This window comes from Podarcis filfolensis (genome assembly GCF_964270895.1).
Source record: "Podarcis filfolensis genome assembly, chromosome: 9".
Lineage (NCBI taxonomy): Eukaryota > Metazoa > Chordata > Lepidosauria > Squamata > Lacertidae > Podarcis > Podarcis filfolensis.
Genome location: NC_139610.1, coordinates 24,938,559 through 24,955,908, shown reverse-complemented (window position 1 = coordinate 24,955,908; position 17,350 = coordinate 24,938,559). Strand labels below are relative to the sequence as shown.

Below are 17,350 nucleotides of genomic sequence, written 5' to 3'. Positions count from 1 at the left end.
CCACCACCCTCTTTCCTTTCTTCAAGCTGCTCTCCACCTCCCCACGCCGCCATTGTGCTGCTTCCCGGGCCGGGCCGCCCCTCATCGGGTTTCGGCCGGCGGGAAACGCTAGGCCCTGCCCCGCAGCGTGTCCGTTGCCAGGCCGCAGCCGGGGCCTGCTCTTTCCGCGGCCGGCTTTTCGGGCTCCCAAAGGACGGGGAGGCCTCTGGGAAGGAGGCGGGTTGCACCTTCCCCTGCCCGCCTTTATGCCGTTTGCCCGTCTCCTTAAGGGAGGCTCGGTAGGCCCCGCTGTCGATTTGGAGCCCCATGGGTTGGAAAGCGAATAGGCACACCGGGCCCCATCGTACATTCACCGGGGGAGAGTTAAGCCCCGCTGAACTTGGGCATGCATGTGGGATTTTTTTAAGCAGCTGAGAGGGGCCCCCTGGATGTAGTTGGGCTGCCTTGTTGTGAATCGATTTGGGTCTTTGTGAAAAAGGAAATAAGTCACGGTCTGATTCGAGGCCTCGTGCTTTGGTGGGAGATTCCTCCCTGACTCTCCATAGCCCTGGGTTTTGTTTCTTTAATACTCCGCCCACCAGCTTTTTAATACGTTTTAACTCGACCACCACAATATCGAGGCACTTCCTTTCTCTCTGGAGTTGGCCGAGGCCTTTGGACCAGTAGCGATTTTTGAGCGTTTTGTTGTTATTAGTGGTAAGGTAAACCAGGAATACTGGGGGAGTTGGAAGGCTGCCAGCAGCAATGCACCAACCTGTTTTGGTCCTTTGCCTGCCTTCCTGCCTGAGAGACATGGAGAAGCCCAAGGTGTTCAGAAACACATTTATTGAGTTTGTTTCTAAACAGTACAAAGATAGTAAGGAGAAAGTAGACCGTTAAGGCACAAACAGTATGTCATTATGATGCTGATGCTGATTCGTTAAATTTGTATACCACCCTTATTCCATCTATCTAGGGGCAGTTCACAACAGAAATATACAAGATAAAAACACAAGATACATAATAAAACAAGAACATCCCTCCATCTATATTGCTGCTTTACTGGAGGTGTGTGTCTCTGTGTGTTTAAGGGACAAGGTTGCAAGGGAAAGGCAGGAAGCAGATTACAACTCACAAAGAAAAAGTACAAAGAAAACACAGCTCACATCTGTTGGTGCAGAATCAATACCATACCAAAAGCAAACAAACAAACAAACAGGTTATTGGTAGGGCGCGGGGAGTTGTCCACTGGAACTTACTGTCCAGGTGCTACACAAATTGCCCATGCAATAACCCCAAGTTATGCCACCTCTTAAATGGAATTGTTGTATGCACTTCAGCAGAGATGGGAAAATATATATAAATGTGGCCATCACAGTGACTCCTAAGGCTTTAGGGTTGATAACCTTCTAACAGCTATGTTTAGAACTGCCATGGCTAGATTTGAATCACCATCAAAGTTGGATTCTTTGAAATTTTGTTGAACTTCTTGACATGAATGCTCTGTTTTGTATTCTGCCCATAGAAGTGGTTTTGCATTATAATTGCAACACAAGTGATAGTTGTGCTGTAACTTTCACAGCTTCATAACATGCAGATTTAACCAATAAATTTTTCCCTGGAAATCAAACAATGTGAGAAAAATTGCCTGTTGACATTGTGCCTGTCATGCATTTTTTAAAAGTACAGAAGATGCTACGTAAGAAAGAAGACAGTAAAGCTAAGTGGCACTAAGAAGTGAGATAGGTTTACTGTACTTGATTTCAGAAAAGTAATTTTTTTCTTGATAGCAAAACATTTGAAGTAATGGGAAGTAAGTTATAATGGGATAACATTCTGTCTCCATTAGTATAGTAATAAAAAACTTTCTCTAGTTAAGCAAAAATTTCACTAATCTCTGTACACACATGGTTTATCTTTGAATATATGTGAGTAATCCAGTTTGGAATATTGGGGAACATCTTTAGTGTTTTATGTAATTATTATGGGATTTGAAATCTAAACACCAATACACTCGGTTATAACTTACAACCATGGAAACTATTTGGTACAATTTAGAATTGGAGTCTTATAAAACTTAAAAACTTTGAACCCATTATGAATTCACATGTAGAAGGATTAGTAAAAAGGGAGACAATCCTGACTGCAGATACATAGTTTGTGAAATGCAGCTGGAATATTTAGAAATGAAATCCGTGCATTTTGTATAAAATGAAAACTGGAAATTTGTGAGGGATTCTTGTTTGTACTATTGCAGTCAGAGGTAGTATTTTTTCTTCTTGTTGCTTTTTGTAGATGAAAATGAAGATGAGAAACCTGAGGAAACACCTGGCAAGTAGGTATTCTTTTATTTGTGTGTATCGTTGTAGCATTGAGTGTGAAATGTGTTGATAATACATGGATTTATTATTATTTGTTGAAGAGCTACTATACGATACAATACGCCACGCTGGTGGCGCTGTGGTCTAAACCACTGAGCCTCTTGGGCTCACCAGTTGGAAGGTCGGTGGTTTGAATCCCTGCAACGGGGTAAGCTCCCGTTGCTATGTCCCAGCTCCTGCCAACCTAGCAGATCAAAAGCACCCCAGTGCAAGTAGATAAATAGGTACCGTACCACTGTGGTGGGAAGGTAAATGGCGCTTCCGTGTACTCTGGATTACGGTGTTCCGTTGCACCAGAATCGGTTTAGTCATGCTGGCCACATGACCCGGAAAGCTGTCTGTGAGATGAGTGCTGCAACCCCATGGTCACCTTTGACTGGACTTAACTGTCTGGGGTCCTTTACCTTTTTTCTCAGCCTAGCCCATCTCACAGGGCTGTGAGAATATTATGCAGAAGCAGGAGGACCATGTACACTATCCTTGAGGAAGGATGGGATATTAATGCAGTAATAAATAAACATACAGATTTTTATGGAACGCTATTTCATCCATCCATGACATAACAAGTACATAACCCATTTTAAGTGGAACTGATTTTCTTATACATCTTAACACCTCATAACTTGGTTAATGTTTTTTTTTATTATTATTTTTAAGTGCTCAACCTCCGACTGGAAATGAAGAAGAAGCTGCTGCTGAAAATGGTGTCGTGAAAACGGTGATTGAAACCAATTATTTGATGTACTTGGATTCTGAACAAACTGTGGTGACTAATGAACTCAAGTCAATGTGTTTTTTCACAGGATGTTGTTATCACAACATTCAGTTAAGTCAACCCAGGTGCTAAATGATTTGAAAAATCCAAAGCTTGATAGTGCGGCTTCTGGAATTAGACTCATCTTTGAAAGTCCATCCAATAAGTCAGCTTCACTGTCCTCTTCCCTATTTTTTTTCCTTTTCCACAATGGTGTTGAACATCAGTCAGAAACTGGTACAATGTTATGAATAGATTTAACATGATTGCAAAAACAATTTAGTTCAGTAGGAGTTTGTTTGTTTCACCGAGTCATGTGATTGCATTTAACTAATGCTGAAATACTTGCCTTGTTACTGAAAAACAACAAAACAAACTACCTGATACAGACAGTCTTCATACTACATGCACATAACACAGCCCCAATGGCTGTTTGTTGTGAAGAATGGTAGTTTTAGGAGAGACCAGCTGGGTAGATAAGTAGTATTTTAGCCCTTGTCCCAATACCTGTTTTTTTTCTGTTGCATAGGAGCAAAAATAAATCTGGTGGAGTAAGGGCTGAGCAACCCCTCCTCACCTGCCATATCTCGGCTCATAGTGGATCTTGCCTGAAGCTGGTTTTCTCTGGGAAAAAATGCTGATAGGACTGTGCTACATTGCATTTGTGTCTGATATATAAATTGGTGCCATTTCATTTTTGAGACTGTACTGTGAATGATTCATGGATTATTAGTACTATTATTTAAGGGGGGAGATTAAAATAATATTTCCAAAGCTAGCAGTATCAGTGAATAATTTGTCCAACTTTGTGGAGGAGTGGCTGGTTTGCTTTCTAATGCATTTGATAGCATTTTTGGTTGATGCCAGCCAGTATTTTCAATGGATACTATGGACATACGCACAAGTATTTCAGACTTATTTTTATTATCGTGTTATTTCTCATGCAGCTCTAGTTAGAAAACCTTAATAGTGAGGATGCTTGTGTCCACATCCATTGTAAGTCAGTGGCAGAGCCCATATTGACTTCAGTGGTGCACCATAGTAGTACATATAAAAAGGTCCTGCGGTTGTGAAATGAGCCAGATTTCCTCCTCTTTCTCTCTTGAGATGTCAGTGTTTATCCTCAACACTCAGTTTTCTGCTTAGCTTTTTATTTTTTGGAAGTCTTAAATGATATAAATATTACCCAGATATGAAAAAAGCAGTAACATTTTTTATTTTGAAATAGTTGTAGTGAAAGTACTCTATTAAATGTTAGTCTGCCATTGTTGGTCACTTACTTACATTGAATGTAATTTGTAACTGTGATCTTTTTTCTTGTAGAAAGCAACAGAGGCCGAGGATGACAGTGATAGTGATAGTGATGACGATGAAGACGATGTTCAGGTCACAATAGGAGATATTAAAACAGGAGCCCCACAATATGGGTAAGCTGTCTGCAGTGATGTGGGGCAGATTATCCTATGCAGATTACTCTAGTTTGCATTGGAAACCCATATCACTGGTTGGTTGGTTGGTTGGTTGGTTGGTTGGTTGCTGGCGGGCTCAGCATCTGACTTCCATGACACAATGAATCTGATCTAAGGCAGGCAAGTGAATATTCACTTCCCTTGTCAAACTGTAGCAAGGAAACGTGTAAGTTTGTAACACTTTTTGTTGTTTGTTTGTTGTTGTTGTTGTTTTCAACCATCTGGTCATGTGTTTGATCAAGCCAGTTTCATTTTTGATGAACTAATCACACGTGGGCATTTTATAAGTAACATACAAAGCTCAAAATAAAAAGTTTTTTCCCTTTCGGTACTTTGCCAGGTTGACTAATTAAAAAGTAACACAATCCAAGTGATTCTAGATAATACAGCTTGATAATGCAACATCTTGGTTTTTCATAATATTGAAAGTCAGCGCTTATGCTGCAGATGCTTTAAACACATGATTCAAAATGGGAATATGGTGCCAGCATGTTCCTCAAATTCTGAGGGGTTTTTTTGTGACTTGGATAATGTGCTTACAAAATATTAGGCTTTGTTTCATGTGCAAATAATGGGTGCTAAAGTTGGCAGCTGTCAACCTTCCTTTTTCCACTTAATAATACAAACATTAATTTTTAGGTATGGAGCAGCCCCAGTGAATCTCAATATCAAGACAGGAGGACGATCTTACGGATCTTCTGGTAAGCGTCTTCTGTGCTATCAAAAATAAAAAATAGAAGAAAAAAATCAGCATTCTGTACTGACTATCCCAATCATTATTGTACAGCAAGAAATTAGAAAAACATTGAAAATGAATGCATTTATGTACAACTGCAAAGTTATTAATTATATCATTGCAAGATTTTTTTTCTCAACAATATTAGGTAGGTTCTCCTGAGAGATGTTCCCAGGGTACCTATTGAATGTCTTTCTTCCCCCTGTATCTGTAGTTATTTCATTGTTTTCAATTATTTGTCAGGCTTATAAACACAGATATGCTTTAATTCTGGATGTAGAATTGTTAATAGTGTGATGGTTCTTACGATAATATTTTGACACTTCTTTGTAGGGGCAAAAGTGAAAGGAGTTGATCTGGATGCACCAGGAAGTATTAATGGTGTTCCACTATTAGAAGTTGATTTGGATTCCTTTGAGGATAAACCTTGGAGAAAGCCAGGTAACAAATTTTGCTGTTTCAATTTTTATCACTGTAGAAGCTTGTCAGTGAGATTGTATAAAAATGTGGGTTTTCGATGTAGCAAATTAGAACTTAAGCCATTAGTCAACTAGAAAGTAGGGTGATCTCTATTGCTCAGAACCCAATGAACACAATTTATGAATAAGAAGTTGTGTTGTTAATTTCTTAAATCAATGTGGAATAAACCCTTACTTAAATAAATGAATTTTCATGTACAAGAATATGCCTGTGCATCTTTTAAATCATCGTATCAACAGAGCAGTCCTCTTAACTGCATAGGTGTCTCTTGAGCATCTGCTTGGAGTTTTCTGCTTTGCTGCAGTTGTTCTTTGCTAGATTATGTACCATTTGGTCAAGTGCCCTCTCCCTTGTACTGCAGTTAATTAATTGTCACTGCTGGTAGCTAATACGTGCTGCAGCGGGGAGTAGAAAACAACCCCTTTTAGAATGGTTTTCAGCTATGTTTCACTTAAAAACCAACAGCTTAGTGGAGGACTGGGTTATTTCCCTTCCTCTCTGCCAGTTGAGTTGTAACTTTTAGACTGTTTGTGTTTTATCCCTCTTCAGGTGCTGATCTCTCAGATTATTTCAATTATGGGTTTAATGAAGACACCTGGAAAGCATACTGTGAAAAACAAAAGAGAATACGAATGGGACTTGAAATTTTACCTGTTACCTCAACGACAAATAAAATTACGGTAATGAATAGACTCTCTGATTACCAAATTATGGAAATGATTTTCCTTCTGAAGTTGGAATAGCACTGTATCCGCAGTGAGTGTTAGAAGTCTTTGTGTGGTTCAAAGTACATACCTACCTTCTTTCCTCTTCCTGTCACCCAGACGTTTTGCTCCATTTCTTTGTTGGCCTTTGTGTTGATAGTGTGGAACCACCAAGCTACAACTAGCTTGTAACCTGTTGTTAGTTGTATTGTAGCCCATCAGTCCATAATGTGGTGTTTTAATGGGCAATGTGTTATTTAACTTAGGCCGAAGACATTGCTATGGAAGTAACGCCAGGGGCAGAGATTCCAGATGGCACATACAATCTTTTTAAGGTGAATGTTGGTAAACTTTCCTTAGTCACTCTAATCACTGTTTGCCATACCATTTCCAAGGTCTGAATCTAAGCACAAGTGGGCGTAGCTGTTTCCCCCAAGTGTTTTGATGTATACTCCAGATGTGCTGCATGTAGAACCCTGTAATTTACCTTTGCTGCTGCAAGCCTGTGACTTGATGGCCTAATGTACTAATGATTGCTATGGCAGTTCTTTAATTCCTTGTATGCTGCATCCCTTTAGTCAGATGAGTTTCTAGTTTATGGAAGTGTCGATGTTTAATGTGTTTTTATTTTCTGTGCAGTATTCCAGTGAGAAAACATGCTGGAGAATGATCAGAACCAATTGAATGGATGGCTTCTCTTGTCCCCCCCCTTCTCTCTCACTGATATCAGGAATGATCCACTTCTGTATTATTGGGGGGAGAGCAATTTACTCCCTCATAGATAACTATAAAGCTGGCAGTAAGGATAGAGGAACATATATTTTGGCTGGTGTTGGCAGACAGCTGTCACTGACCCTTTCACTCTGATGTGCATGGAGAGCTCCAGGGAGGGAACAGTTTTATTAGCCTTAAAAGATACTGGGAAGCAGCAAGAACATTGACTGATTCTGAAGTTAGAACCTAGACATGGGATTTTGCCTTTCCCCTGCCATACATTCATGTAGAAGGACTCACAGGCAATGCGGTGTTTATCTCTTTCCTGCATGAAGTGTGTGAGTTTTCTGTCCTCTTGAGATCTCTGTGCTGTGTGGAGAACTTGGGGGAGGAGAGGAGCCTTGCTTCGTGCTGGATAAATGGTAGGAGGTCTCCATTGGCAACTGCATTTGTGGACACCTGAGTGTAAAAACTTTATATTAAGGCACGACATGGTGTGAGACGATGAGTTGGTTCCTGGTGCCAAGGAACCAATATGTTTTTGGAAAAATGGCTTCAAGATTGATGGGGGTGCTTTGTTTTTCCAGAATGCATATGTGAGTGCAATTGAATAGATTGTGTAAGCTCATGCAAGCTCTTTGTTTCTTAAAGTGAAAGTTGGAACTATACAATTCCCTTTCTTTAAAACACTTTCATTTAGGTTTGGGCCAGCAGGGGCCAGGTGGAGGAGGTTTTAGCCCAAGGGCAACCAGTTACCAATCACTTTTTATGCACAGTTATCTAATATAATTAGTTTTACTATATAAATAAGAATGCCTGATCAATGTGCATACTATATGCCTGCAGGTAAATTTGAGTAGAGATTTTGGATTGGATTCACCAGCCAAGTTTTCCATTCTTTCTTAGCATTCAGTAATCCAATTCTGGGTACAGAAGACCTAATTGATGTCTAATCTAGACAAGGCTGATGTAATACTAATCATTTTAAGTTTGCTCTTTCCTAGTTTGTTTGTCTCTTATTTTGTATTGTATCCTTTAAATGACCTCAGGGTGGCATTAAGCCTAGCAGCAATTCTAAGAAGTAGTGACTTTCAAGGCCACCTTGCAAACTTAATGTTTAAATCTGGATTTGAACTTTGGTTTTCTACATTCAAACTCAGAACTCTGACTGCTGCACTGCAATAGCAGACTTTGAATGCTCCTGATTTAAAATTCTGTGGTCCAGTGGTGCTTTTCACTAACATCTGGTGAGAATTTGAAGGCTAGATGTGCTTTGCTGCCTTTAAATAGGGGGAGATCTTTGGGAATACATTAGACTTTTGGTGATAGTATGGATGCCCAGATTGGAGAGTTTTAACAGTCCAGATGGCTCTGCTCTCTGAGACTACTTGATGGCATTGGAGTGGTATGTTGGTGACATTTCTGAGCATGAAGCTGTGAAAATGGATGTGGTTTACCCTACGTGCCCTGCTCTTTGGCAATTTATACAGTCTTAATTAGCTGCACAACACCACAATGTTCTTTTTGCCTAAATAGAGGGAGAGATTATTGCCACATACATAGCAGTAATTATTTGTTGCCTCAAGCAAGTAGCTAAGAGCACCCTGCTCTATTGTAAAAAGAAAGGGTTTTGATTCCTGTCTCTGCTTAATTTGCATGTTAAGTTTTGTTTACTTTACTTGAAGAATTTTCTTAGCAAGTGGGAGGCATTTTTTTAATGACACAGTTCATGTGCAGGACAGTCTGCATGAAGACTAGTTAGATTATTACAGTCCTTGTTCAATGGCTTGGAATTCTTAAATTTATAGAGACACAATCGTTCTGTAGCCTTGTTTCTTTCTGATGTTGAAGATTGGCATGATTATCTGAAAGGAGATGATCACATTTAATGAGACTACAATTACTGTGGCATCTGTGTTTTGCTTTTTGCTCCAGATGCCATGAAGAACTGCTTTTCCACGGTGGACACCATATGAGTTTGTTTTGCTTTTGTTCTGGTAGAAACCTAGATGTTCAAACTTTTCAAAAGTTCACCATACTATAATTTTCAGTTTCTATCCCTCTCCCACATTGAAGAAGTATGCTTTACAGAAAATCTTATGTAGGCTGCAGCAAAATAATACAAACATTTTTGGCATTCAGAGAGTTACTTTATGCTCATTCATCAAACATGTCCAGTGGAATTTTTTTATTTCTCACTTGTTCTCTTGTGATTTATCTGATCTTCATGCTGTAGCACAAACTATTTTTGAAACTCACCCAGATTGAAAGAAGGTTTATCACAGGCTTGTGTGGGCGACACAGGCTCTTTTGGGTACATGGAACTAGTTGCAACAGTCTTTGAATCCAGGCCATAATTTTCCTGCGCAAGATCTGCTAAGATGAGCAGCCATAATTCCTTAAGAGTTTTGTTCTTCAGCCCTGTACTTAAGCATCTTGACTTAAGTACTTGACTTAAAGATGCTTCCTCCCCCCCCCCCCAATACATTAGACAGTGCTAATGAAGATACTTTATTCTGAAGGTGCAGCAGGGAAGAACTGGAAACATGGAGAAAGAAATGCCACTTCCACCAACCAAAACTGAGTTTACTTCTCCCCCTCCCTTATTCAAGACAGGCATCCCATCAAACAGGTCAGTTGGATATTTTCAAACTGCCATAGAGAGAAAATACCTTCTGGTTGTTACCATTCTCTTAAACTGAAGAAAAGAAAAGTTTGCTATCCTTGTCTCAAATCTTAATCTTTTTTCATATTTTAGTTTGCAATCCTAGATGTATTTGAAGTGTGTGGAATTTTGCCAGGAAAAGTTAAAGGGATTTAATTATATTTTAGCATGATCTATAGTAAGAATGTGGATTTTTAAGTCCCTGTTTAAAGCATCTGTGCTAGGTAAGTACAGATAATGAGCTGGACTACATGATGTTATCACTGACAGGAACAAGCTGCTTCCCTTGTCCTTCCTCCACAAGGACTAGACTGGAAGCTTTTATTTCATTTCCCCATTAATTGTATCTTATCAGCAACATGCTCACCTACACAGTGTGTTAAGTATAGCTTGTTTGAAATGAGCCAAATTCAGACCATAGTTTGTGAAATGGTTTTGTTTCAACAAGCAGTAGTTAAGATTAACCAGTTTAGGGTTTGAGCATGGCTTACTATATCTTTTCTTGAAAGCACTGTAGGTAACCCACAGGTGGTATTTATATTTTAATGTTTTGCTTAATGTTTTACTCTATTCCACTCTATGTGTTTTGATACTATGTACTGACTTTTTGCTTGTGATTTATGATTGTAAATCTGTGTGTAATGCTTAGGGATTTTGTTAAGCGATGTATCAAAGAATGAACGAACATTATTCAATCATGATTAATAAAATATAGAAATTTCTTCCTTGACTGCACTAGCTGTGTGCATCAAAGGCTAGCTTTGGCTCATGCCGATTGGTGATAAACTCTGGCTTATCATGATATCCAAACTGGGCCAAGGGTTGGTTCAGATATTAAAACCTAACCATGGTTTGGCATTCCATGAATGAACCCTGTACTTGCCTGTTTCCTTTGCTTAATAACTTCCTCGTTTGGGCACGAGCCAGGAACATAGGCCTGACCCACCATTAGCCCTATTATTGCAGGAAAGTGACACAAACCCAGGGATTAAATACAATAACCTAGTGTTCTTTTTCTTGATAACAGCATTACCGGCTGTGCCTCATCAATGGAAAGCCAGATCAGAGTCCCCAGTAGAGACCTGGATAATTAAGTCTGGGACACCTTACACAGAGAAGGAAAGGGGTCAGAAAGGGATAGATTTGAGGAGGTTTTGTTTCTGCTCTTCTCTTCCATAAATAAGGGACAACATACTCTATGTCTCCTATGTGGAAAGGCCAATTGGGGGTTCATTGAAAGTGGGGTAATGCCTGAGGAAAAGAAAGACCTAGAAAATTTATCTCACCAGAAACAGCGCCTCTTCTCAGTCACAGCCGAGCACTGCAGCCAGAAAAACCAGTTCAGGTGTTGGGAAGTGGCAGGACCGATATGGGAGGGCTGAATCGCCGGAACTAAGGTAAGAAGTTAAAAGGGACATGGTCCCTTTTGAATTACAATGTTCATTTTACTCATTGGTTGCATGTGTTTAGGCAAGGCTGCTGTAGAATAGCATTCTGGACTTTAGCGTTTGCCCAGGTTTTGCAGCACCAAACCCCTACCCTTAATTCCAAAGTATAAATGTAGTGGGTAATAATAGCCACACTTCTCACATAGAGCAAAAGTGCTAAATCTTAGAGTGCAGTGATATCTGGGGATTAATACTATCAAAACCAGGTATGTTTTGTTCTTCTCTCTCAATATAATAATCATTTGGTAACAGGGAAGCATAGAAATAGGGCAAGCTTCACATCAGAATAGCAGGTTTCATATGCTGCTAACAACAGGATACGAACTAGTTTGTAAACCGTGTGTGCCTGTGTATCCCCTTCTTTCCATTGTGGAACACAAGGTGGATACCCATCCAGTACTTGCCAGACTCATACCTTTAGATAGCTGGTGGCCTCGCATCCCTTCATCGCACACCGTAGCACCATACTTTTAGAGAATCAGTTTGTGAAATTACAAAGTAATTCTTTGCAGACAGGATGAACCTCCCAACCCTTAACTTCCATCACTTTTAACAATAACAGCTTTTGTGACAGTTGCCACAATAGTAGGTATATAGTCCTACTTCTCTCCAAAAAGGTTGTTGATTACTAGTTCATTGCCTCCAGCTAGATGAAGTGTATGTGTCATTTCTGTCAGTCTTCAGGCACTGATATTTTGTGTTTTGCTTTGTTTGGCTATTTAATCTACATGTTGCAGACCCTATATTAACTTTGTTTTCCCACCTAGTTCCTAAGTATAAGATTTTAAACCTGTATTTTTAGTGGTTTCTGATTTGTACTCATTCAAGGGTCCACAAACTTTGCTTGGCTTGATCACTTCTTCAAGGAGCAGGATCTTGGCACTGACCTTCCACTATAACTCTGGAACTTTAAATGATTTCCAGGACAATCCCTTTGCCCCAGACCCCTTGAAGCTGGGGTGCGGTGGTGAGGCAGGGATCATCATCACAGTTAAACAGTACTTCTGAGATACTTAGGACTCTGTTGGATTCACTACAGTCGCAGCACAAAATAGGCTCATAGAAATATTGTTGTCTGCTGATTTTGGACACAATTTGTTGTCTTTTACCTTATTGTCCTACCTTTTCCCCAACTCCAAGGTTGAAAGGAAGGTTGGACGGCATTGTGCTTGCCAGAGGATGGTAGAATACTGATCATGCTGAGTAAAGTTGAGTGAAATTGTGGACCCGTGTCAGTGTAGTTCATATTATGTTTGAATGTTGAAGCCTTTTAAGTACAGATTAGGGGCCCTAATTTTCTGGTGTATAGTCTGCCTCTGTATGCTTGCTGCTACCTTCTTCCTATTGCTAATGAGCAATGCTGCTTCATCTTTCTCCTAACCATTATTTTCTGTTTTTTTCAGAGCAGGTTACACTATTAAAAATTTAACACCCTAAAATTCTTAACTGCTGGCAAAAAGGTTGTGTTTGTCTTCTGCTTTTAGTTTGCCTGCTTGCATGTTCCCTTGAAATACTTTTGAAGATTTTGAGGCTTTTCTTGGGTTACGTTCTCATCAGCTGTTTGTAAATTTTGGCTCCTTTGTAACTAGTGTAGAATTCATTCATACGTATATTTATCATCTGGTAGTTAATGTTTGACTTAGTTGCATTTTGTTTTAACAATATTAAAGTTGTTGATTGTTGTTGCCGGACTATTTCACTTCTGTAGCTACAGGCACTGTGCAGGTATAGAAAAATGTCAATTCTTAAAGGGGAAAATGGGGTGTTCCCTTCCTTAAAAGTTAATCTGGAAATGATGATGATGATGATGATAAAATAATAATAGAAGATTTTTTGCTTGCCCTTCACCACAATGTCCCAGGGCAGGTCTCAACAATGTAAAATACAATATTAAAAACAGCTTAAAACAGATTATGCAAATGGCATTTTACAATAAGCTATCCACATTTTCAACCCTTTTCTGAGCTCAGCCACAAATTTCGACTGTCCTCTCAGCCACATGAATATTGGGAGGTAAGAGTAACTCTTGAGACCTAGCTTTTGTATGCTGACTTTGTGTCATACTTGGAGAGGGAATACTCTGGTTTTATGTTAACTTGCTTTGTTTGGATGAGATGCAACCTTATTAAAATTTATGGGAGTCTTGCTATTTACTTCAATAGGATATGAACGGTAACACTTTGTCTAGAAACCACCCAACAGAAAAAAGTTGAGGTTTGCTTCCCTTTGGGGTGCATGTTACAGCAGATTTGGAAACGTGCCTGTCAGAAGGATTTATAGTTGAGGCATCACTGCCTGTTCAAGAATTGATCTTCTCTTCTTAAGCAATAATATTTGCTAGGAATTATAGTTCTTTGCCCTAAGGATTGAGAGTAGAGGTCAACAACAGATGACTCCAAAGCTGAATTTGCCTTGTTGGGGAGATCCAGCTTTCAGCCTGAAGGCAGGAGGTGCAGAGAGCAGTAACAACATGTATTCCACTTGTTGATGGAGAACCTGGCTCTCACAAGTTGTATACTACTAGTTGACTACCAGAGTTTCAGTTGTTGGATAGGTGCCTTGCTTTAATATATGTGATACACAGCGTGAATAGTTCATCAGTACCTTCTTAGTCATGCAATCTTTCATTTTAAGTAATCTTCTGAAACTTTAGCTTCTATTACCTCCACCTTTAATTTCAAGGATTTTTTCCTTCAATAGAAAAGCAAGTATATGCTAGGTTTGAATAGATGCCTCTTATGGTCTAAACCACAGCTCCAGTTGCTCGGTCCCAGCTCCTGCCCACCTAGCAGTTCGAAAGCACATCAAAGTGCAAGTATATAAATAGGTACCGCTCCAGCAGGAAGGTAAACAGCGTTTCCATGTGCTTCTCTGGTTCGCCAGAAGCGGCTTAGTCATGCTGGCCACATGACGCCCGGAAGCTGTACGCCGGCTCCCTCGGCCAATAAAGCGAGATGAGCGCCACAACCCCAGAGTCGTCCACGACTGGACCTAACGGTCAGGGGTACTTTTACCTTTTTATTTTCTCTTCTTATTGCTAATTCTCAGGGATACTGCTGATATAGTATTTTATATTTAAACAGAAGTACAGTATGTTTCTTCTTGGGGGATGACACATCATCTATTGAGATGAACTTGCTGCCTTTAATAAAGAAGCAGGAAAAAACCTTCAGCTGATTATCCTTGTTGAGTAATAGCCTTTTGAAACGTATACACAAGGCATTTGAAAGGCTTGAGATGCGTTCCCCCAGGTCTTGCTCTGGTCCTGTGTGTAACAGTTCCCTTTTATATTTCTTTTCAGAAGGCTTTCTGGTACAATAGATGTGATTGGACAGACGATCACGATAAGCCGAGTAGAAGGAAGGCGGCGTGCGAATGAAAACAGCAACATACAGGTTTCCTTTTTCCCTCTTACATATGTGCATTGGGTACAACAAGACTGATTTTGCTTTCACCTTAGCTTCAGTTTAAAGAACTGAAAATGTGATGCATATGATATTTGACATGCAAAAGGAGTGAGCAAATAGCATATATATGATTAAGCCACTTGTCAAGAAATTGGAGAGAATTGCAGCTTGAAAGAACCCAGTGGCTTGTATCCAATGTAACCATCCCATCAGTGTAAGGATTTACGCTTGTGCAATGGAATGTCTCTCCCCCACCCCACCCCGTGCATCCACTAAAGTTCCCCCAACACTACGGAACAGATTTCGGGAGGTTGTGGGGTATGCATTGGAAAGGAGGAGGAGAAGTCCTATTGCTCAAGTGGAAATCCTTGCACTGACAAGACAGTGCTTAGTATTGCATTGGCTACAAGTCTTTGCCCCTTGAAAAAGGATACATTTAATTAAAGTATGGTATGCAACGAGTGCTCTTAGGGTGTTATAGTCATCAGCATGCTTTACCACTAATGCAACATAGAATTGAGGGTAATGTTTGGCCCCGGCATGCTCACACTCGTGTGTTGTCAAAGTTTCACCTTGCATCTTCTCATTTCAAGTCAGCATATTTTTAGAAGTGTTTGTTAGAGAGTGAGAGATCAAAATGCATAGGATATTCCAGCAACGACCTGTATTATCCTTTTAATCTTCAGAGTTTTCACTGAGAAATTTCTCCTGTTTCTGTTGGAAGGCAAATGCACGTTTCTTCATTTCAGAAAAAACTTTACTTAATCTGTAAATTAGGGAGAAATATGCATCCCCCCCCCCTTCTCAGAAGAAAATTGTAATGTTGGTTTTGTTTTGTAGGTTCTTTCTGAACGCCCCAGTGCCGACGTGGACAACAGTTTTACCAAGCCCCCTCCGTTTTTTCCTCCAGGAGCTCCTCCCACCCATCTTCCACCGCCTCCTTTTCTACCGCCACCTCCATCTGTCAGTACTGCTCCCCCTCTGATTCCTCCTCCAGGTAAAAAAAAAGATGCAGAAAGGAAAAAAAAACCCCATAATTAGCAGTGTTTCCATTTAGATAGCTAAAGTTGTGTTCAGGGTGTGTTTTATATATTTATCTATAATTGGGATTTGATGTTTTTCTGGCCAGTAAAAGATTTGCAATTTGCTTGACAACTTCCAAGAGTTACCTTGGCTTCACATGGTCCTTTCTTATGAAGGGTTTTTCACATATTTTCCTCATCTTTCCTTCGAAGGCATTTTTCTTCATTATTTGCATTTTCTTTTCCACGGGTGAAGATCCCCTTACTTCACTGACGTTGCATTCAACTACAATGTGCTTCATGTAAGGGCTGGTGACTTGTGGCCTCCAGGCAGAATTGGATCAAAGGAAGGCTGCCAGCTGGTGAAGGAGCAGGGCGGTAGAAATGCTGGCCATGCTCCCATCACTGCTTTAAATTAAAGCGAAGCAATTGAGATGTAAAATTTCCACTGATTTTTAAACCTTTGCATAGGCAAACTGCAAACCTAAATGCTATTCAGTCACCTGTGAAAATGAAATGCATTATGAATCATTTCGCTTACATTAAATCTTAAGCTGCTTTATGACATACTGTTTTTATTCAAACCATAATTACAAATATTTTGTAACCCAATATACTTGTAAATAGTGGGGAAACGAGTTGAAAATTGCATCAGCATTATGGTAAACAATTGTTATTTGGAGTTACAGTGGAACCTCGGTTGTTGAACGTGTCCATGCCGCTTCCGTTTTGAGTTTCCCAATTTATTGAGGCTTCCGCTTTCAGTTTTTGGTTTTTGAACGTTTCGGAAGTCGAATGGTCTTCTGGAACGGATTAGGTTAAAAAACCGAGATTCTACTGTAGTACATAGTGCTTGATTTCTATCCATCAAGAAACAAAAGGAATTCCTACGTTGAACATCTATGGCTCAGTACAGACACCATGGGTGGAATTCAGCATAGCGCTAAAGACATAATTCCATTGATGCAAACGTTTCTGTTGGAAATGCACTTACACAAAATCAAGTTAATTCCTACCCTCCTAAGATTCGTATAGGGCTTTCCTTCATTTTCTGTTTGTGTTTTTCTGGGATTTCACATCTCTGCACAGTGGCTGCATGACTTTCCAACCAATTTCACTCCAGCAAGGGAAGGAGGGGAGTCATGAATGTAGTTCTGGACAAACACAGTTTGCTTCTGGATTACCTGGAAGCACTGGGCAACTGCATATGAGCCTTTACTTCCTTTTCTAATGGAGCAGTTGGCATGAAGCTGGCTGGAAAGTTGCACAGAGGCTTCTGGCAGTAATGCCAAACCACTGTCTGTGACTCTTATTTCAATAACCTTAACTGCTGCCTAGCATGGTAGGAAGTGGATGCCTGAGGTGGGCTAGTCTTCAAAAGCAGTCCATACCAACTGCTTTCCTTTTTTGCCTATGTTCTTTTCCATGTTTCTCTCTGACCCTGTAAACATTAAAGGGATTATCGGCCCTACTTTCCATTCTCCCGATGATGTCCCTTTTCTAAGACTTTTGCTCTCTCTTCCTGGCCCCTTTCAGATTTGGCATGTTTGTGGCAAATTGCATTCTTTACTGTGTGCTTAAATTCATATGG

At 40.0% G+C, this 17,350-nt stretch overlaps 1 protein-coding gene across 4 annotated transcripts in view; it reads left to right on the top strand.

The window, feature by feature from the left end:
- Positions 1 to 17,350, top strand: part of FIP1L1 (factor interacting with PAPOLA and CPSF1) — a 36,278-nt gene that overhangs the window by 710 nt on the left and 18,218 nt on the right. For 2 of the 4 annotated variants that reach the window (XM_083630453.1, XM_083630452.1), the window contains exons 2-12: positions 2,275 to 2,314; positions 3,018 to 3,078; positions 4,438 to 4,541; positions 5,223 to 5,284; positions 5,653 to 5,760; positions 6,349 to 6,479; positions 6,770 to 6,838; positions 9,740 to 9,849; positions 11,172 to 11,279; positions 14,632 to 14,725; positions 15,578 to 15,734. In XM_083630453.1, the coding sequence (XP_083486579.1) occupies positions 2,275 to 2,314; positions 3,018 to 3,078; positions 4,438 to 4,541; positions 5,223 to 5,284; positions 5,653 to 5,760; positions 6,349 to 6,479; positions 6,770 to 6,838; positions 9,740 to 9,849; positions 11,172 to 11,279; positions 14,632 to 14,725; positions 15,578 to 15,734 (1,044 nt within the window). The remainder of the gene's footprint in view (positions 1 to 2,274; positions 2,315 to 3,017; positions 3,079 to 4,437; positions 4,542 to 5,222; positions 5,285 to 5,652; positions 5,761 to 6,348; positions 6,480 to 6,769; positions 6,839 to 9,739; positions 9,850 to 11,171; positions 11,280 to 14,631; positions 14,726 to 15,577; positions 15,735 to 17,350) is intronic. The other 2 variants (XM_083630454.1, XM_083630455.1) reach the window with 1 other exon arrangement.